Raw genomic sequence first — 22,208 nt, 5'->3', positions numbered from 1 at the left:
CTTCTAAACCAGGCGTGGACTTGAGCTGGCCATGGTCGGCAGTTCCAAAAAGAACTGCAGGTGTTGAGCTGTTGCCACCAAAGTCCAGGACTTGTGTGGACCGACCATATGTTCTAGACCTCTTTACAGATGCCATGTTGCCTAGTCATTGGGATCCACATGCAAAAGCATAAGGGAATTGGCCCTTTCTGAGCCTGACATTTGACCAGAGATTACATTCGTTCTTGGCCTGAAGAAAGTGATGGCCAATTGGTTTGTCTTATTTTGGTATTTACATTGAGTTGAAAGGGCTTTATTGTGTTTCTAATAATTTTTTTCCAATGCTTTTAGTCATTTACTTTAAATGATTTTTAAATATCACAGTGAGTAAGTCAGTGAGCCTTTGCGTTCTCTTGAAGGCTGTCATGGTGTTTCAGGGACACGGCCTCAGTGGCACACAAGGGTGACAACAGTGGTGCAGTCGTAGAGTTGCTACTGTACAGCGCCAGATACCTGGGTTCCTGACTACGGGTGCTGTCCGTGTTGAATTTGTCCGTTCTCCCTGTGACTGGCTTTTAGATTTTTTTTTAGATTTAGATTTAGAGATACAGCGCGGAAACAGGCCCTTCGGCCCACCGAGTCCGCTCCGCCCAGCGATCCCCGCACATTAATACTATCCTACACGTACTAGGGACAATTTTAACATTTACCCAGCCAATTAACCTACAAACCTGTACGTCTTTGGAATGTGGGAGGAAACCGAAGGTCTCGGAGAAAACCCACGCAGGTCACGGGGAGAACGTACAAACTCCGTACAGACGGCGCCCGTAGTCAGGATCGAACCTGAATCTCCGGGGCTGCATTCGCTGTAAGGCAGCAACTCTACCGCTGCGGAGAATGATAGATTCTGGATTAGTAGAGGTGTCAGAGATATGGCGCGAAGGCCGGAGAATGGGGTTGAGAGGGAAAGATCGATCAGCCATGATTGAATGGCGGTGTAGACGATGGGCCGAATGGCCTTATTCTGCTCCTAGAACTTATGAAGACATACTGGTGTGTAGGTTGATTGGCTTCAGTAGAATTCTAAATTGTCCCTTGTGAATGAGACAGTGCTAGTGTATGGGGTGATTGGTGGTCGGTGTGGATGTGGTAGGCCAAAAGGTCTGTTTCAACACTATCTCTAGAGTCCAAAGTACAGTCTGATGCCTACATGATGCTGGTGCAATTTGCTGCTGTACTGCAGCTTGCCTGGTGATTCTGGGTGGCAGTTGATGTTACGAGCAAATTTAACAGTTGCCTGGTTCAAATCTATATTTGTATTGATTCTCTCATTGAGGCAGGAGAATGGGGTTAGGACAGAGAGATAGATCAGCCATGATTGAATGGTGGAGTAGACTTGATGGGCCGAATGGCCTAATTCTGTTCCTCCCACATGACCTTATTGATGTGAGTATAGGGCTTTGAAATTTGTAACATTTGGTCCATATTTCTGCCGCGGTTAAGAAATCAAACTCTTCCAGAAATTGTAGTAGGGGAATCGATATCCTGGTGGTCAGTTTGTTAAGCTGCCAATCCAGAGATGAACTGATGAGCCAGGATTGAAATTACGTTAATATACGGAATAAAAAGCCAATGGCAATGCAATATAAAGAAAATAATGCATATGACTTGTGGATCAGGCAAACATTGAGTTGATGATTACTAGTCAGAGCTGTGAAGAGTTGGTAGCTTGTTCCCTTTCAATGTCTAGGGTTGAATAAACTCGAACTTTGCAATTTTACTTTTTTTTGGAAATTTTGTTTGGAACTCATTCATGACATAATGAGGAATGAGTTTTAATTCAGATATTGCTGTTTTAATTCAGATATTGCTGTTTCGTTGCCTGACAAGAAATCCATCATTATGTACGTAACATCTTTATTTGAGGTGCTCCCTCAACAAGTCACCATGGAAGCCATCCATGAAGTGGAGACTCTGCCAAGACAATACAAAGTAGAATCCACCGAGGTTCCGTCATCCCATCAGCTGGTAAATAATTACTCGTTACTGTACAGTGAGTAAAAGACACTGTGTGTGAGAAGGAACTGCAGATGCTGGTTTAAACTGAAGATGGACACAAAAAGCTGGAGTAACTCAGCGGGTCAGGCAGCATCTCTGGAGAGAAGGAAAGGGTGACGTTTTGGGTCGAGACCCTTCGCTAGACTTAATGAAATCCATGAGTCTGCATAGGTTCAGGATGGAATTGAGTTCAGTGGGGCAGAGGCAATGGCTCTGCCGGGGCAGTCCTGTTTGTGGATTTTGGGGAAAAGAAGGGTCTCAACCCGAAATCAGAGATGCTTCCTGACCTTTCAACAACTGTCATATGTTGAAAGACTGGAGCGACTAGGCTTGTATACACTGGAATTTTGAAGGATGAGAGGAGATCTTATCGAAACGTATAAGATTATTAAGCGGCTGGACACGTTAAAGGTAGGAAACATGTTCCCAATGTTGGGGGAGTCCAGAACAAGGGGCCACAGTTTAAGAATAAGGGGTAGGCCATTTAGAACGGAGATGAGGAAAAACTTTTTCAGTCAGAGAGTTGTGAATCTGTGGAATTCTCTGCCTCAGAAGGCAGTGGAGGCCAATTCTCTGAATGCATTCAAGAGAGAGCTAGATAGAGCTCTTAAGGATAGCAGAGTCAGGGGGTATGGGGAAAAGGCAGGAACAGGGTACTGATTGAGAATGATCAGCCATGATCACATTGAATGGTGGTGCTGGCTCGAAGGGCCAAATGGTCTCCTCCTGCATCTATTGTCTATTGTCTATTGACCTGCTGAGTTACTCCAGCACTTTGTGTACTTTTGTGTATTAACCAGTACCTGCAGTTCTTTTATTTACACTCCATACCTTGTGAAATAAAGTTGTGTTTCCAAACAGTCACTTGGAGATCAAATAAGGGTTTTGAGATTTATGTGTTTGGATCTTGAAAACCAATCAAGGTGGTTCAGTAAAGCTGAAATTGAAAGTCAAATTTCTATTTGTATTGATGACTCAAGATGTGGTGTGGATTACTTGAAGGTTGTAAGGCATGCCTTTTCAGCTCCGAGGCAAAAGGCTTGGAGAGCCTTCATAGCTGTGATCCCAACCTAGTTGAAAATGCTCAAAGCATACAGATGTTCGAAAGTTTATAACTTAGAAATGAAGAACCATCAGTATGAAAGGGATTCATCTTGTACTTTTTGCTTAGGATGTGACCTCGGAAATGGAAGTATTGAATTCCAGGGCTGAAACTCCCAGCACAGTGGACTTGGACAGTTACCAGGCAGTTCTGGAGGAGGTCTTGACGTGGCTATTGTCAGCTGAGGATACTCTTCAGATGCAAGATGACATCTCCTCTGATGTTGAGGAGGTGAAGGAGCAATTTCACATCCATGAGGTATGTACACATTTTGAATGTTTATGGAAAGCTGTTGGGCTTTTGCCCTGCACACTTTACATGGTCAAATCTTGATTAGAAATATATAAAACAAATTGGAGGAAAGATTGATTGACTTTTGATTCATTAGCCCATTATCTTATCTTGTCCCTGGAAGGCATGAGAAAGGCAGGTGATAATTGAATTGAGTAATGGGCAACAGCACTTGAAGATATTCCAGTCTTGTTAAAAACAACTTCTTGAATCTAAGTCTGATTCTTGGACATAGAATTTTCCATAAAACGCTCCCTGTTAAAATTACTTTACGAAGAAGACAAAAGGAGTAAATTATAAACGAGGCTAATGCAATGAAATGCACATTTGTTGCAAAACGAGAACATAGCACAAAATAACGCTAATTGCTATCTGGGATTGTTATGTGACTTAAAGTGCACAAAGCTATGAGAGGTTTGTCTTGTGCAGCAAATCTTTATTACCTCAATGTGCTATTGGGAAGCGGCTTTTAATGTAGAAAATGGCTTGGTTCCTAATGGGAATTTAAGGGCAGTTGGTGGGTCCGATGAATTGCTCTTGATAACGTTGGCATCTGTACAAGTGTGCTGGCACATGTTCGTTATCATTGAATGTGGTTAGAGTCGTAGTGTGATACGGTGTGGAAACAGGCCCTTTGGCCCATCTTGCCCACACCAGCCAACATGTCATGAGGCCTGAAGATTGAAGTCATGAAGGCTATTTTCTCTTCATTTTCACCCCTTCTGCACTGATCTCTGTCGTGGTAATTTTACGTACTGCAATAGGTAGGTGAGATGCTTTTAGGGTTGTGACTCCAGATTTTCTGGAACAAGACCAGTGTCCCTGGAAGAAGTCGATTCTTTTCTTTGCGTCGCACAGACACAGAAATAAATTTGAAACTATTTGATGATTTTGGAGGCTTTCATCCCAAGCCACTTCCTGCCCTCTGGACATCAGACTCAAAACAAGAACTTCATGGAAACATAGAAAAATAGGTGCAGGAGTAGGCCATTCAGCCCTTCGAGCCAGCACCGCCATTCAATATGATCATGGCTGATCATCTAAAATCAGTACCCCGTTCCTGTTTTTTCCCCATATCCCTTGATTCCTTTAGCCCCAAGAGGTAAATCTAACTTTATCTTCGGTTTACTCCCACACTCCAAAGATATACCGGTTTGTAGGTTAATCGGCTTGGTAAATTGTCCCTAGTGTGTGTAGGATAGTGTTAATGTGCGGGGATCGCTGGTCGGTGCAGACTCGGTGGGCCGAAGGACCTGTTTCTGGGCTTTTAAAAAAAATTACTCACTTTTAAAAATTTCTTCAACACACATAGTACAGAATACATACAACATGGAGGAGATACATATTCTGTTACACCTGTTTTCACGTATATTCTCTTCTTTTCATGTCTGTTATGAACATGGATAATAACTACTTCCTCATTGGTAATAATAATTCACATATTACCTAAACAAGAGTATCACTCATCATATACCTTACCTCTCGTACCACCCATGAATTAACTACTGTAACTGTGATATTAACCTAACGATCAACAGGTGTAATAAAAATAAAAATATATACGAAAAAACAAAAAAAGGTGGCTAGAGTTCTGGCATCGCCTGTATTAATGGTGACCATCTTTAAACAAACTTTTCTGTTTTCAACTGTATTTTTGCTGTGATTTTCTCCACGATAAAGACATTTTTTACCCTGTCTGTTTCTGGGCTTTATCTCTAAAACTAACACTAAGCATAATTGATTATAAGAAAATAACTGCAGATGCTGGTACAAATCGAAGGTATTTATTCACAAAATGCTGGAGTAACTCAGCAGGTCAGGCAGCATCTCAGGAGAGAAGGAATGGGCGACGTTTTGGGTTGAGACCCTTCTTCAGACTGAAATGATTCATTGATTTCCTTATGCCCTTTTTTTTGCTCTCTGATAACAATTAATATTAGTTCCGAGAATTAATAGCATCCAAAATTCAGACTGTACCATCACCTTGATCCAAAGCTCAATTCTCATGTATGCTTTCAATTTGATATTTTTCCTGGATGTTATTTGGTTCTTAACATTAGAACGTTAGACTGAAGAAGGGTCCTGACCCAAACTCTTGCCTGTTCATTCCCTCCAGGGATGCTGCCTGATCCGCTGTGTTCTTCCAGTACTGCATTTTTGCTCAAGATTCCAGCATCTGCGGATTCTTGGCTTCATTGCCCTTTCGGGCATATTATCATTTAAAAACAAGTCCCATCATGGTCCAAAAGTAAATTGGTTGATGTTTGCATTAAAATATCATGCAGAAATTTCACATATGTTGATCATTGATGCTCGCAGAGAAAATGCCTGGGATTTTACTTGCCTGAGACAAAAGTCGATAGGGTGGTAAAGTTGACTTTTGGTACATTGCCCTTCATCAGTCACCATTTCTCTGCCCACTTGCCAAACAGATAACCATCTTCCCTATCTGCAATTCCACCCATTTTGGTGTCATCTGCAAGCTAACTAATCCTGCCACCCTGCCTTTACATTCTCAAACAAATTGTTGATATAAACCACAAATGGCAATGGATGCAGCAACAATCCTTGAGGCACACCACTGGTCACAGGCCTCCATTTCGCAAAACATCCTTCCACCATCACCCTCTGCTTCCTTCCATAAAGCCTGTCTTCTATTCAGTCGGCTAGCTCCCCTTGGATCCTGTGTGCTCTAACCTTCCAGAGCAGCTACCAGGCACAACCTTGTCAAATACGTTGCTGAAATCCATAGAGGCAATATCTACAGCTCTGCCCTTATTGACCTTTTTGGTTACATCTACTAAAGACTCAATCAGATTCGTGAGGCACAATGTCCAACGTATAAATCTGTGCTAACTACCACTTTATCTCTTTAAATCCATCTAAATAGGTTCTTACCCCTCAGAACTTGTAGTAACTGTCTGACCACAGATGTTAGGCTCACTGGCCTATCATTCCCAGGCCTACACTTGCAGCCCTCTATTTAGTGTAGTTTAGATTAGATTTTTTAGATTTAGAGATACAGCGCGGAAACAGGCCCTTCGGCCCACCGGGTCCGCGCCGCCCAGCGATCCCCACACATTAACACTATCCTACACACACTAGGGACAATTTTTACATTTTTTAAAAATGAACCCAGCCAATTAACCTACAAACCTGTACGTTTTTGGAGTGTGGGAGGAAACCGAAGATCTCGGAGAAAACCCACGCAGGTCACGGGGAGAACGTACAAATTCCGTACAGACGACGCCTGTAGTCGGGATCAAACCTGAGTCTCTGGCTCTCCATTCGCTGTAAGGCGGCAACTCTACCCCTGTGAGATAGAGCGCGGAAACAGGTCCTTCGGCCCACCCAATCTGCGCGACCAGTGATCTCCGCACACTAACACTATCCTACACACACTAGCGACAACTTACAATTATGCCAAGCCAATTAACCTACAAACTTTTTTGTCTTTGGAGTGTGAGAGGAAACCGGAGATACCGGAGAAAACCCACGCAGGTCACGGGGAGAACGTGCAAACTCCGTACAGGCAAGCACATGTAGGCAGGATTGAACCCAGGTCTCTGATGCTGTAAGGCAGCAGCTTTACCGCTGCACCACATCATAGATGTACAACATGTGCAACCATCTAGTGTTCCAGCACCTCACTCGTATTTAATGGTGACTGGTAAATCTCAGCCAGAGCTCCAGCAATTCCTTCTCTCGCTTCCCACAGTGTCCTCGTGTATCTGATCAAACCAGGGAGATTTGTCTACCTTCATACGCGTTATGATATTCAGTACCACCTCGACTGTAATGCTGACTGTCCTCAAGATACTTCCTTTGACTGCCCCAAGTTCCCCTGGTCTTCATGTTTTTCTTCATGGTAATAACAGAGGAGAAATACTCATTGAGGGCTTGCCCATCTCCTGTGGCTCCACACAGAGATGAATGACCTTGACTGCTTTGATTCTCGCTTTGGTAACCCTTTTTTCCTTAATGTTTTCCTTTTTGGATTTTCCTTCATATTATCTACTAAACAATAAACTCTTCTGCCCCCTTTTGCACTTATGATTTCCTTCTTTAGTGTGCTCCTCAGTTCCCGAAACTCCTCCAGGGATACACTTGAATCCAGCTGTCCCATGCCTCCTTTTTCTTGACCAGAACCTCGATTTCTCTTGTCCTCCAAGTTTCCATACGTGCACCTGCCTTGCCCTTCACTTGAACAGGAACATGCAGGCCCTAGTCACTACACTTTTAAAAGCATCCCACTTTTTTGACATTCCTTTTCCAGCAAACTACCTGCTCCTATCAACTTGAGTGTGTTACTGTCTAATACTGGTGATCCAAAGAGGTGTACAATCATGAGGGTAGTCACAAAATGCTGGAGTAACTCAGCGGGTCAGGCAGCATCTCGGGAGAGAAGGAATGGGTGTCGTTTCAGGTCTCGACACGAAACGTCACCCATTCCTTCTCTCCCGAGATGCTGCCTGACCCGCTGAGTTACTCCAGCATTTTGTGTCCCACCTTTGATTTAAACCAGCATCTGCAGATTTCTTTCCTAAAATCATGAGAGGTTTGATTGGGTGAATGCACAGAGTCTTGTACCCAGGGTAGGGAAATCAAGAACCAGAAGGCATAGGTTTTAAGGTGAGAGGGGAAAGATTTAATAGAAACCTGAAGGAGCGCTTTTTCAGTCAGAGGGTGGTGTGTATATGGAATGAGGTGGTAAAGCACTTGGACTGGTACATTAATAGGAACGGTTTAGAGGGATATGGGACACGCTTACATGGGGCATCTTGGTCGGCATGGACAAGTTGGGCTGAAAGGTCATTTCCATGCTATGATTCGAATGACGGGGTAGACTTGGTGGGCCGAATGGCCTAATTCTACACTTATCACTTATGAACTGTTTATACCTTGCAGGCTAATGAACTTTCAGAATTGGAAAATAAAAGTAGAATATACGGGGAAAGACTTAAGAAGAGGAAAAAGTAATTGGTCTGAGGGCTAAGAGTAGTATTAGTCCAATCACAGAAAGAAAAATTTTAGGCCAGCGGTGGTATAAATGGAAATAGAATCATGGAGACAGATTTTGTGATGAATGCCAAGCCAACCATATTTTGCATTCAGATGAAAATTAATTATTTGCCAAAAGCAATCCTTCATTTTATTAAAAAATAATGTATTCTGAAAACTTAAAGGAAAATTATGCAAAGCCCAAAAGAAGTGAAATAAAATTATAACACAGTGACGTGTTTACGGAAATCTTTGACAACCAAAATTGGATATCGAGTGATTAGTGAGTGAACTAAATGAGCTCAGTGATGGGGAGGTATTATTGATCATGCAGACCCTATTTAATTGTCTTTCTTATCCTTTCTGGTCCAGACATTTATGATGGAGTTGACTGCTCACCAGAGTAATGTGGGCAGTGTACTTCAGGCTGGAAATCAACTCATTGCACAGGCCAATCTAACAGAAGAGGAGGAAGATGAGATCAGAGAGCAGATGACTTTGCTCAATTCTAGATGGGAAGCGCTGAGAGTTGAAAGCATGGACAGACAAGCCAAGTAAGTTATAAACCTCCTCACTAGAACAGAGAACAGTACAGCAAAGGAACAAACACCTCGGCATAACATTATGACCTGATGAGCCTAAACATTATGACCACCTGCCTAATCTGCTGTTGGTCCTCCGTGTGCAGCCCCATACGCAGCAGGGTGTGATGCACTGTGTATTGTGACACATTCCTCCCGTGACCACCATTAAAATTTTCTGTAACTTGTGCCACAGTCGACCTTCTGTTGGTTCGGACCAGACGGGATAGCCTTCGTTGCCCTCGCGCATCGATGAGCCTTGGGCGCCCAACACCCTGTCTGTCGCCGGTTTGTGGTTTGTCCCTCCTCGGACCACTGTCGGTCAGTACTCACCACTGCTGACCGGGAGCACCCCACAAGCCTTGCCGTTTCAGAGATGCTCTGACCCAGTCGTCTGGCCATAATAATTTGGCCCTTGTCAAAGTCGCTCAGGTCTTTACTCCTGCCCATTTCTCCTGCATCCAACACATCAACTTCAAGAACTGACTGTTCACTTGCTGCCTAATATATCCCACCCCTTGACAGGTGCCATTGTAACAAGATAATCAATGTTATTCACTTCGCCTATCTGTAGTCATAATGTTTTGGTTGATCGGTGTATAATATCTGTACTAAACATGATGCCAAAATCAACTCTTTTCTGCCTACACATGATAAATATCCCACCATTCTGTGTATCCATGTGCCTTTTCAAAAGCCTCTAAGTGCCACTATTGCATCTGTCTCCACCACCAACCCTGGCAGTGCATTCCAGGCACCCACTGTCTGAGTTCATCTTCTTAAACCTTGCATACACTTTTGGTGACCAAACTTAGAACCTCCTTGGTCATCCAAAGTTTCCTTACCAGACAAAAGAAAGACACAAAGTGCTGGAGTAACTCAGTGGGCCAGGCAGCATCTCTGGAGAACCTGGATAGGTGACATTTCAGGTTGGGACACCATCGTTATACCTCCTCCTTACTTAAAGATGCCGGTCTTAAACTTTGATTAATTGGCCTTTGATGACTCACACGTCAGATGTGGACTTATTGAATAACAACTGCTCTTAATGTCCCCTCCCGAGCTCCCGTCTAATTGAATCATACAGCACAGAAACGGTCTGACTTGTCCAAGTGACCAAGATGCCCCATCTACACTAGTCCAACCTGTTCGTGTTTGACCCATCATATACTATAACTCTCGTTTGTTTGTTCCTGAACTACAGCCAAAACGGTACATGATAGCGTGACAATTTTAGGCCCACCTTACTCACCATCGTCCCTTTGGTGCTAATGGAAGAAGTTTCATTGAAATCGGTGTTATGTTTTTTTAAGTTATTCATATTTTAAAGTTTAAATCTATCTCCTGGGGAGGGAGGGGGTGGAGGGAGGGGGGGGAAAGGAGGGAGGATAAGGGGGGTTGAGGGGAATGGGGTGAGGGGAAGGGGAGGGGGTGGAGGGAGAGGGGGGGAAAGGAGGGAGGGGGAGGGATGGAGGGGGAGGGAGGGAGGGGAGTGGAGGGGTGGAAAGGAGGAGGGGGAAGGGGAGGGGCGAGGGGAGGAGGGAGTGGGAGGTGGGAGAGGGGGAGGGAAAGGGGGGAGTGGGGGAGGAGAGGGTGCTGCACCAATGCAGGAGAGGTTTGGGCCCAACGGGTCCACTTGGTCTAGTCTCCCTATGAAACTTTCTTATCCTATTGCCTGTCCAAATGCCAATTAAATGTTGTTATAGTACCTGCCTCAACTACCTCCTCTGATAGCTCGTTCCATATACCCACCATCCTCAGTATGAAAAAGTTGGCCCTCAGTTTCCTATATTTTGCTTTTCACCTTCAAACTCAGTTCTTTGGTTCTTGATTCCACTACCTTGGGTAAAAGTGTCTGCATTTACCCCATCCCTCTCATGATCTTACATACCCCTTTAAGATCACCCCTCCTGTGCTCCAAGGAATAAACTCCTAGCCTGCCCAACCTCTCCCTTTTGCTCGGACCCTCAAGTCTGTTTACATCCATGATTTGGATGAGAACGTACAAGGCATGGTTGTACAAGGTAAGTTTTCAGATGACCCTAAAGTAGGTGGTATGGTGGATAGCAAAGATGGTGACAGAAATTACAGCAGGATCTTGATCAGTTGGGCAAATGGGCTGAGGAATGTTGATGGAGTTTAATGCAGATAATGAATGAACGAATGAATGAATGAATACGTTTATTGGCCAAGTATGTGCATATACAAGGAATGTGCCTTGGTGCTCCGCTCACAAATGACAACACAAACATACAGTTAACAATTAAGAATAAAGCATAACCACATCAAAACGATAAGGATACACCATTACGGTCTAAACATGTGGGTGAAAATAAACCAGAGCAAAAAAAGAGACAACAGACTTTGGTTATTGAGTAGAATTATCACTCGTGGAAAAAAGCTGTTTTTATGTCTGGCTGAGGCTGCTTTGACAGTCCGGAGTCGCCTTCCAGAGGGAAGTGTGGCCAGGGTGAGAGGGTTCAGAGATGATCTTGCCCGCTCGCTTCCTGGCCCTTGCAGTGTACAGTTCGTCAATGGGGGGAAGGTTGCAGCCAACAACCTTCTCAGCTGTGCGAACGATCCGTTGCGGCCTCCGGATGTCATGCTTGGCGGCTGAGCCAAACCAGACTATGATGAAGAAGGTGAGGACGGACTCAATGATAGCAGGTTAGAATTGGACCATCATTGCCTGTGGCAGATTGTGTTTCCTCAGTTGCTGCAGGAAGTACATCCTCTGTTGAGCCTTTTTGACTGTGGAGTCGATGGTGCCCCCCCAATTTAAGGTCCCTGGAGATGATGGTTCCAAGGAACTTAAATGACTCCACAGATGTGACTGTGGTGTTGTTGATGGTGAGTGGGGGGAGCTCTTCGAAAGTCTACAATTACTTCCACTGTCTTGAGAGCATTGAGCTCCAGGTTGTTGCGATGGCACCAGGACGCCAGCTGTGTCACTTCCCGTCTCTAGGCAGATTCCTCCCCATCCTGGATCAGTCCAATCAGGGTTGTGTCGTCCGCAAACTTGAGGAGTTTGACAAAGGAGTCTGTGGAGGTGCAGTCGTTGGTGTAGAGAGGGTAAAGGAGAGTAAAGGAATAAGTGCAAGGTGTTGCATTTTGTTAAGTCAAACAAAGGCAGGAACTTCACTGTGAATGGCAGGGCTCGAGGCAGTGTCGTAGAGCAGGGGGATCTAGGAATGCCGGTACATAGTTCCTTGAAAGTGGCGTCACAGTGTGGTCAAGAAGGCTTTCGGCACATTGGCTTTTATGAGTCAGGGTATTGAGTACAGAAGTTAGGATGTTATGTTACAGTTGTACAAGATATTGGTGAGGGCACAATTGCAGTTTTGGCCACCCGGCTTTTGAAAATATGTTGTTAAGCTGGAGGGAGTGTGGAGAAGATTTACGAACATGGTCCAGAACTTGAGTTCCTGGGTTATTGGGAGTGTTTTAGTTTAGTTTAGTTTAGTTTAGAGATACAGTGCGGAAACAGGCCCTTTGGCCCACGAGTCTGCATCGACCAGCGATCCCCGCACATTAATACTATCTACACACACTAAGGACAATTTACATTTATACCAAGCCAATTAACCTACAAAACTGTAGCGTGGGACGAAACCGAAGATCTCGTAGAAAATCCACGCAGGTCATGGGTACAACGTACAAACTCCGTACAGACAAGTGCCCATAGTCAGGATCGAACCTGGGACCCATGGCCCAGGGGCTGTAAGGCAGCGACTCTACCGTTGCTCCTCCACTAGGTTGGCCAGGCTAGGCCGTTATTCTTTGGAATGCATGGGGATGAGCGGTGATCTTAGAGGTGTATGAGAGCACGAAGGGAAAGATAGGGTCGATGGACAGAATCCTTTACCCAGAACAGGAGAATCAAGAACCAGAGGAGAGGGGAAAGATTTAATAGGGAGTGGAGGGGCAACCTTTTCATGCAGAGGGTGGTGGGTATATGGAACGAGCTGCCAGAGGGGGTAGTTGAGGTAAGTACTATAACAACATTTAAACAACATTTGGACTTGTACGTGGATAGGAAAGGTTTAGAGGGATTTGGGTGAAATGCAAGCATTGGGACTAGTGTAGATGGGGCATCTTGGTTGGCATGGGCAAGTTGGTCCAGGGGTGTGTTTCCAAGTTCTCTAACTCTGTGACATCCTCGTAAAACTTCTCTGCGCTCTATCCAGCTTATACATCCTTTCTATAGCAGTTGGGACTAAAATCTGAAAACAATATTCCAAATATTGGATGAGAGGAGATCTTATCGAAACATATAAGATTATTAAGGGGTTGGACACGTTAGAGGCAGAAAACATGTTCCCAATGTTGGGGGAGTCCAGAACAAGGAGCCACAGTTTAAGAATAAGGGGTAGGCCATTTAGAACTGACATGACGAAAAACTTTTTCAGTCAGAGAGTTGTGAATCTGTGGAATTCTCTGCCTCAGAAGGCAGTGGAGGCCAATTCTCTGAATGCATTCAAGAGAGGGCTAGATAGAGCTCTTAAGGATAGCGGAGTCAGGGGGTATGGGGAGAAAGCAGGAACGGGGTACTGATTGAGAATGATCAGCCATGATCACATTGAATGGTGGTGCTGGCTCGAAGGGCCGAATGGCCTCCTCCTGCACCTATTGTCTATGGCCAAATTCGACCTCACAAACATCTTAGATAGACAAAAAAAACTGCTGGAGTAACTCGGCTAGACTGGCAGCATCTCTGGATAGAAAGAATGGGTGATGTTTCGGGTCGAGACCCTTCTTCAGACTGACATCTTACACGCGTCTTATTTAGTTTAGCGATACAGCGTGGAAACTGGCCCCTCATGATCTTGCTACTTATCAGGACCCTTAATGAAGTTGACCATCTCTAAGTTTTTCCTTGAACCTTCAGTGTAAGAACAATTGCAAATTCCCGTGCCTTCCCCAATTCATGTTGACACCTAGTTTTACAGGTAGTGTTAGGAATATTGACATGCTCATTGTAGTAACTTAAAAAAATGAACAGCAGTATTTTATGTCACAGCAATCGATGATTGAAGTAACACACATTATAATATGGTGTGCTTTAAGTTCTTCATGCCTTATCTTCGCGAGAGTCAAGAGTGTTGTATTGTCATGAGTAAAGACCTGAGCGACTTTGACAAGGGCCAAGTTGTTATGGCCAGACGACTGGGTCAGAGCATCTCTGAAACGGCAAGGCTTGTGGGGTGCTCCCGGTCAGCAGTGGTGAGTACCTACCGACAGTGGTCCGAGGAGGGACAAACCACAAACCGGCGACAGACAGGGTGTTGGGCGCCCAAGGTTCGTCGATGCGCGAGGGCAACGAAGGCTATCCCGTCTGACAGAAGGTCGACTGTGGCACAAGTCACAGAAAATGTTAATGGTGGTCACAGGAGGAATGTGTCACAATACACAGTGCATCGCACCCTGCTGCGTATGGGGCTGCACACGGAGGACCAACAGCATATTAGGCAGGTGGTCATAATGTTTTGGCTCGTCAGGTCATAATGTTTTGGCTGATCGGTGTATGTCCCAGATAGAACAAGTCGGATATTAAAATGATGCAATCCTATACCCTTTTTTTCAGGAAGGTGAATAACTAGATGCTCTGTCCATTCTCTGATGCTTAAATTAAAAATGCATTCTGTTTTCAGGCTTCATGAGGTACTCATGGAACTCCAGCAGCAGCAGTTGGAACAGCTGTCAAAATGGCTGACTCAGACAGAAGAGCGTATTCAAAGGATGGAAGCACAGCCTGTCGGAGATGAGCTGGAGTCCTTGAAAAATAAGATTGAGGAGCACAAGGTAAGTCTTAAGCATCCTCCAAATCTCCAGCCTATAAGAATAGCTGTGATGGTGAGCAGTAGCACTGTTTGACAACTGTGTTCAAAGCTAGAGGTACAGCATCTCATATTTCCCTTGGGCAGCTTACGGCCCAGTGGGATGAATTTTTCTTCCGCTCACTTCAGGTAGCCCCGGCATTCCCTCTCTCTCTCTATCCCACCCCCACCCAAGTCGCACTAGCTTCTCATTTTCACCCTACATACAGCTTCCAATGGCCTGTTTCCTTTATTATCATTAGCAGGGCTCGCTCGTACTGTCCTTGAAAGTCCTTGAATTTGAAACTGTTTTTCAAGGCCTTGAAAGTCCTTGGATTTATCATAGGTCCGTGAAAGTCCTTGACAATTCACATTTTATGATAAAAGTATTCATTCATGCAGAGTTTTTTTCATTGTTTATAATGCGTATTTTTATTAAAAGTCGGGAAACATTGTTAGACATGTTTGTCCGTGTCGCCTGTTTTTCCCTCCTCACCGCCGCCACTCACCCCGGGGCTTCTGAACAACAACCACACCACTTGTGTTTGTTCTTATATCGCTGCGCTAAAGGGAGACGGGGCCGGGGAAGAGAGTGGAGGAGCGGCGCAGATCTGGCTGGCTCTGAGTGAGAGAGAGAGAGAGAGAGAGAGAGAGAGAGAGAGAGAGAGAGAGAGAGAGAGAGGGGGGGAGAGAGAGAGAGAGGTAGAGAGCAACCCCCGCAAGTGGCAGCGCTTCTTCACCCTCTGACATCCTCCCGCGCTCCCGCTCTCACCCGCTGCACCCTCTACCCTGACTCTCTATCCCTGACTCTCTATCCCTGACTCTCTACCTCGACTCTCTACCCCGACTCTCTACCCCGACTCTCTACCCCCGACTCTCTACCCCCGACTCTCTACCCCCGACTCTCTACCCCCGACTCTCTACCCCCGACTCTCTACCCCCGACTCTCTACCCCCGACTCTCTACCCCCGACTCTCCTCCCCCGACTCTCTACCCCCGACTCTCTACCCCCGACTCTCTACCCCCGACTCTCTACCCCCGACTCTCTACCCCCGACTCTCTCTACCCCCGACTCTCTCTACCCCCGACTCTCTCTACCCCCGACTCTCTCTACCCCCGACTCTCTCTACCCCCGACTCTCTCTACCCCCGACTCTCTCTACCCCCGACTCTCTCTACCCCCGACTCTCTCTACCCCCGACTCTCTCTACCCCCGACTCTCTCTCCCCCGGCTCTCCCCGTCCCCGACTCTCCCTGTCCCCGACTCTCTCTTCCCCCCCTCTCTCTCTTCCCCCCCTCTCTCTCTACCGTTCTCTCCCAGAGCTAGCGATATCTGTGCCGCTGCTCCACTCTCTTCCTCGGCCCCGTCTCCCTCTAGGGCAGTGAAATAAGAACAAACACAAGTATAGTTGTTGTTGTTCAGATGCCCCGCATCCCCGGGGTGAGTGGTGGTGGCGGACGAGGAGGGGAGTTTCCTGGGGTTTGTTGTTCGCGAGGGGGCGCTGCGTTCTCTCGCCTTGTCCCGGCTCCGGGACGGTGGCGAACCTGCCCCGGCAGCTCCTGCCTCCAGTTCCCACCGCTGCAGCCGCGGTTCCACAGTATACAGTCTTACTGGAAAAAACATCAATTTTGCTGGATTTGGGTCCTTGAAAATGGGGTTTTTGGACCTTAAGTCCTTGAAAAGTCCTCGAATTTTTTGCTGTTCCAAGTGTACGAATCCTCCATTAGTTTTTAGCACATCTTTCATTCATTGTTCTTTATCTCTCCACATCACCGTCTATATCTCTCGTTTCCCTTATCCCTAACCAGTCTGAAGAAGGGTCTCGACCCGAAACGTCACCCATTCCTTCTCTCCAGAGATGCTGCCTGACCCACTGAGTTACTCCACCATTTTGTGTCTATCAGTACTCTGATAGACAGTACTCTGTTCAGTATATATGTTAAAAAAAACAAACAGAAAAATAAATGGACAATAATAGTGCCAAGTCAAAAATAATGCTCTCAAGTCTATATAGTTCAGTGTAGGGACATACGGATTGGCCAGGGGTTCTCGAACTCTCGGATTGGCTAACGGGTCATGTGGTGCGGGAGCGCGAGTTATTCGAGTGTCTGGCGCCAAACTAGAGAGATTTGAAGAGCACAGCAGCATGTCGCAGGTGGGAGCGAGCGCGGGCGAGGTTCACCTACCGCCGTTCTGGGCCCATCAGCCGCACCTGTGGTTCGTGCAGGCGGAATCCCAGTTCCATCTTAAGAGGGTGGAGGAAGACCAGGAGAAGTTCCACCACCTGGTGAGATGTCTACAGCCGGAGGTGGCCGCGCGGGTCGGTCAGTACCTGACCAGTCCACCCCAAACAGAGCAGTACGTGGGGCTCAAGAGGCTCCTACTGAGCCCTTTTGGAGGTTTTAGTGATTAATAGCTTGATGATTTGAGGGAAGAAGCAGTTCCTGAACCTGGATGTTACTATTCATTCTTCCCGATGGCGTGGCCAAGGTGGTGTGGGTCTGTGATGATGCTGGCTGCCTTTTTGAGGCAGCGACTCTGGTAGAATGATGGGAAGGTCAGTACCTGTGATGGACTGGACAGTGTTCACTACTTTTTGCAATCTTCTTCATTCTCATTCTCCCCGTAGTATGGTTCTTCCTCTTTGGGATGAAAAGATCCCGCGTCTTCCGAATTACTCTCAGAAACTCCTGCCATTGCAGCTCCACTGTCATCTTTGCTCGGGTCCACTTCCAATCAACTTTAGCCAGGTCCTCCCTCATGCCTCTCCATCTGCAGGTTGAAACACATCTTATTAGCACTGTTCCTTCACCTCATTTGAACACACCTCATTCTACTAAGATGATCCTGGAACCAATTTTGATGTTTTGATAAACCCACTGTGAACTCGTGTGGGAAGGAACTGCAGACGCTGGCTTAAACCGTAGACACAAAATGCTGGAGTAACTCAGCAGGACAGGCAGCATCTCTGGAGAGAAGGAATGGAAGAAGGGTCTCGACCCGAAACGTCACCCATTCCTTCTCTCCAGAGATGCTGCCTGACCCACTGAGTTACTCCAGCATTTTGTGTCGATCAGATTGTGAACGTGTTGGGAATTTAGATGTTTTTTGTAGCGTGAAGGTAATTTTGTGTTGTGTTTGATTTGATTACACGTTACTTTTTTTCCCTCAGGTGTTACAAAGTGACTTGGAGATGGAGCAGGTGAAGGTGAACTCTCTGACCCACATGGTGGTGGTAGTGGATGAGAACAGTGGTGATGGTGCAACAGCTATACTGGAGGATAAATTACAGGTATTTGAGTTCTCGAGATGATGCATTGTTTGGAAGAGGAGACCAAATTTGCTATGTGATAAAAAAACATAGAAAAATAGGTGCATTTGGCCCCTTGAGTCAAGTCAAGTCAAGTCAAGTTTATTTGTCACATACACATACACTATGTGCAGTGAAATGAAAGTTGCAATGCCTGCGGATTGTACACAAAAAAGAATTACAGTTACAGCATATAAATAAAGTTAATAAGTTACTATAGTGTAGACAAAAATTTAGTCTCTGGAGTTATAAAAGTTAACAGTCCTGATGGCCTGTGGGAAGAAACTCCGTCTCATCCTCTCCGTTTTCACAGCGTGACAGCGGAGGCGTTTGCCTGACCGTAGCATCTGGAACAGTCCGTTACTGGGGTGGCAGGGGTCCCTCATGATCTTGCTTGCTCTGGATCTGCACCTCCTGATCTATAGGTCCTGCAGGGGGGCGAGTGTAGTTCCCATGGTGCGTTCTGCCGCACGCACTACTCTCTGCAGGGCCATCCTGTCCTGGGCAGAGCTGTTCCCAAACCAGACTGTAATGTTGCCGGACAGGATGCTCTCTACAGCCCCAGAGTAGAAGCACTGAAGGATCCTCAGAGACACTCTGAATTTCCTCAGCTGTCTAAGGTGGTAAAGGCGCTGCTTTGCCTTACCCACCAGTGCGGCAATGTGTGTTGCCCATGTCAGATCCTCTGTGATGCGGACTCCCATGGAGGATCCTGTGTTCAGGGTGAGGGGGCTAGATGTGTGTTCCCCCATCCTGACCACTTGGGGCCTGGCGGTGAGAAAGTCCAGGACCCAGGCACACAGAGGGGTGCTAAGCCCCAGTTCCAGCAGCTTCTCAACCAGTCTATTGTGTTGAAAGCTGAACTAAAGTCAATGAACAGCATCCTCACATAGCCCCCCTGCTATGGCTGGGCTGGTCATCTAAAATACACTGGAATTTAGAAGGATGAGAGGGGATCTTATCGAAACGTATAAGATTATTAAGGGTTTGGACACGTTAGAGGCAGGAAACATGTTCCCAATGTTGGGGGAGTCAAGAACCAGGGGCCACAGTTTAAGAATAAGGGGTAGGCCATTTAGAACGGAGATGAGGAAAAACTTTTTCAGTCAGAGAGTTGTAAATCTGTGGAATTCTCTGCCTCAGAAGGCAGTGGAGGCCAATTCTCTGAATGCATTCGAGAGAGCTAGATAGAGCTCTTAAGGATAGCGGAGTCAGGGGGTATGGGGAGAAGGCAGGAACGGGGTAGTGATTGAGAATGATCAGCCATGATCACATTGAATGGCAGTGCTGGCTCGAAGGGCCGAATGGCCTACTCCTGCACCTATTGTCTATTGTCTATAAATGGATGCAACAAAATACACTTTTTCCTGAGCAGTTTTATTGCCCTCGACTTAGTGTACAAATTAAATAAACCTTAACACCATGTTAAATCTATTTATTGCCTCAGAACATCCTTACGTTCCCTATGTTGGCCATTGTTCCCACTGTGCTTCCCCAGTATGCAAGTTCTGAGGTTAAACACATTACAAACGACCAATCTATCATAATTTTCAAATGTTCCTACACCAATCCCCCCTCTTGGCACTTGGTCATGCCCAAGTCAGCCATTTTAAATGACACCATCTAATATACCTCCTGGAATTTATTTATGCCCATTTTCCTCTCTTCCGACCTGCTTGAGTTTTTAACTTATCAATGTGTAGGAAGGAACTGCAGATAGACACAAAATGCTGGGGTAACTCAGCGGGACAGGCAGCATCTCTGGAGAGAAGGAATGGGTGGCGTTTTGGGTCGAGACCATTCTTCGGGTTCCTCCAGCTTTTTGTGTCTGTCTTCTTTTCAACTTGCATATTGGTTCCCATTATAGCAAAATAAGAAAATGTGAATGATTACAATCAATAGCTGCAAATACTAATATATGTGATAAAATCCTGTGCATTAGTATTCAGTCCCGATTTCCAAGCTCTTTCCCACCAAGTTCATTTTTTCAAAATGTCCTCCTCTTCTCTGCCCTGCATCCAAATAGTCTTTGTGCTTTTGGACCATTCATGAACAGCCATCTCACCCTCCCTTCTCAACGCCTTCCACACTGTACGGAGGTGTGGTATGGGTGGAGGTTTGGTTGCAATAAATCTCCTTAATGTCTCATCCCAGCCATTTCTTACGATAACCAAGCTCACTGTTACCGAATTTTCCACGAAGGTGCCATTCATCAATGTCTTGTCTCTGATAGTGATCTGTCTCGTTAGACCCTGGAATATGACGTTGTCATCAGGTAAAATACATAGAAACATAGAAAATACACTTCCGGCCATTCTTTCCAAACCATTTAGCAGAAGAAGAGACATAATATTTCCCCATTGATAGAGCAACACTCACAAAAGAAGCCTTTGGTTTTACATCAATCGCAAGCTTGCAGTTGGTGAACAACCAGACTCTTTATCATATTCATGATTTATTCTGGGTAGGCCCAGTCATAGTCATGCAGCGTGAAAACTGACCCTTCAGCCCAACTTGCCCACACCGGCCAACATGTCCCAGCTACACTAGTCCCATCTGCCTGTGTTTGGTCCATATTCCCCCAACCTGTTTAAATGTTTCTTGAACATTGCGATAGTCCCAGCCTCAACTACCGCCTCTGGCAGCTTGTTCCACACACCCACCACCCTTTGTGTAAAAAAGTTATGCCTCAGATTGCTATTAAAAATTTTCCCCTTCACCTTGAACCTATGTCCTACGGTTAAACCTATGTTAATTTTGTTCATTTTTTATTTTGATTATTAGTCACTGGGTGTGCGCTGGGCAGCAGTTTGTCGTTGGACTGAAGAGCGATGGCAATTACTACAGAATATCTTCACTCGGTGGCAGCAACTCTCAGACGACCAGGTAGACAAAATATTTGGATAGTTTAGAGATAAAGCGCGGAAACAGGCCCTTCGGCCCACCGGGTCCACGCCGACCAGCGATTCCCGCACATTAACACTATCCTACACACACACACTAGGGACAATTTTTACATTTAACAAGCCAATTAACCTACAAACCTGTACGTCTTTGGAGTGTGGGAGGAAATGGAAGATCTCGGAGAAAACCCACGCAGGTCACGGGGAGAACGTACAAACTCCGTACAGACAGCACCCGTAGTCGGGATGGAACCCGGGTCTCCGGCGCTGCATTCGCTGTAAGGCAGCAACTCTGTCGCTGCGCCACCGTGCCGCACATAAGTCTTGAGGGTCAGGGTGGAGGAAATGATATCGCCACCCGACTGAGATCAGAAGCCAGTGCACAGATGGAGGCTGGAAGGACAAGGCCCAGAAGTTTTGATAAGAGCATATTCGGTATAATGGTGTTGAAGGCTGAGTTGTGGACAGTAAATAACATCCTCACATAGGTGTTCCTATTGTCATAGTGATCCGGAGCTTGAATGTCGTGCCAGGGAGATGCTGCCCTTCAAGACCTATCTTTCGTCTACGCACATTGCAGGGGTCTATATTGTCTGGGTGACTAGCACAGATGTGGGCCATTGTCAATCTTTGAAAACCCTTCTTTGTGGTCGTTGTTGAAGCTGCTGGGTGGTTGGCATTGAGGGGTTGGACAGGCTAGATGCAGGAAGATTGTTCCCGATGTTGGGGAAGTCCAGAACAAGGGGTCACAGTTTAAGGATAAGGGGGAAGTCTTTTAGGACCGAGATGAGAACGTTTTTTTTCACACAGAGAGTGGTGAATCTGTGGAATTCTCTGCCACAGAAGGTAGTTGAGGCCAGTTCATTGGCTATATTTAAGAGGGAGTTAGATGTGGCCCTTGTGGCTAAAGGGATCAGGGGTTATGGAGAGAAGGCAGGTACGGGATACTGAGTTGGATGATCAGCCATGATCATATTGAATGGTTGTGCAGGCTCGAAGGGCCGAATGGCCTACTCCTACACCTATTTTCTATGTTTCTATGAAACATTTTGCTTCATATTTTCTGGGGACTGCAATGATGGAGGTCTCCTTGGAGCAAATGTGGATAGAAAACTATTGAGGTGAAAGGTTGAAGATGCTGCGAAGACTATGGCCCCTTGATTACTG

The 22,208-nt window shown here is 45.9% G+C and overlaps 1 protein-coding gene across 6 annotated transcripts in view; it reads left to right on the top strand.

Moving 5' to 3' along the window:
- The window catches only part of LOC144596441 (utrophin-like), a 401,591-nt gene that overhangs the window by 99,544 nt on the left and 279,839 nt on the right, over nucleotides 1-22,208 (top strand). For all 6 annotated transcript variants that reach the window (XM_078404693.1, XM_078404692.1, XM_078404691.1 and 3 more), the window contains 6 exons: nucleotides 1,844-2,007; nucleotides 3,209-3,397; nucleotides 8,804-8,985; nucleotides 14,664-14,814; nucleotides 18,001-18,120; nucleotides 20,923-21,024. In XM_078404693.1, coding sequence (XP_078260819.1) covers nucleotides 1,844-2,007; nucleotides 3,209-3,397; nucleotides 8,804-8,985; nucleotides 14,664-14,814; nucleotides 18,001-18,120; nucleotides 20,923-21,024 — 908 coding nt within the window. The remainder of the gene's footprint in view (nucleotides 1-1,843; nucleotides 2,008-3,208; nucleotides 3,398-8,803; nucleotides 8,986-14,663; nucleotides 14,815-18,000; nucleotides 18,121-20,922; nucleotides 21,025-22,208) is intronic.

This window comes from Rhinoraja longicauda, chromosome 9 (genome assembly GCF_053455715.1).
Source record: "Rhinoraja longicauda isolate Sanriku21f chromosome 9, sRhiLon1.1, whole genome shotgun sequence".
Taxonomy (NCBI): domain Eukaryota; kingdom Metazoa; phylum Chordata; class Chondrichthyes; order Rajiformes; family Arhynchobatidae; genus Rhinoraja; species Rhinoraja longicauda.
Note: the sequence above shows the minus strand (reverse complement) of the source record. Positions and strands in the feature narration are given on the sequence as shown.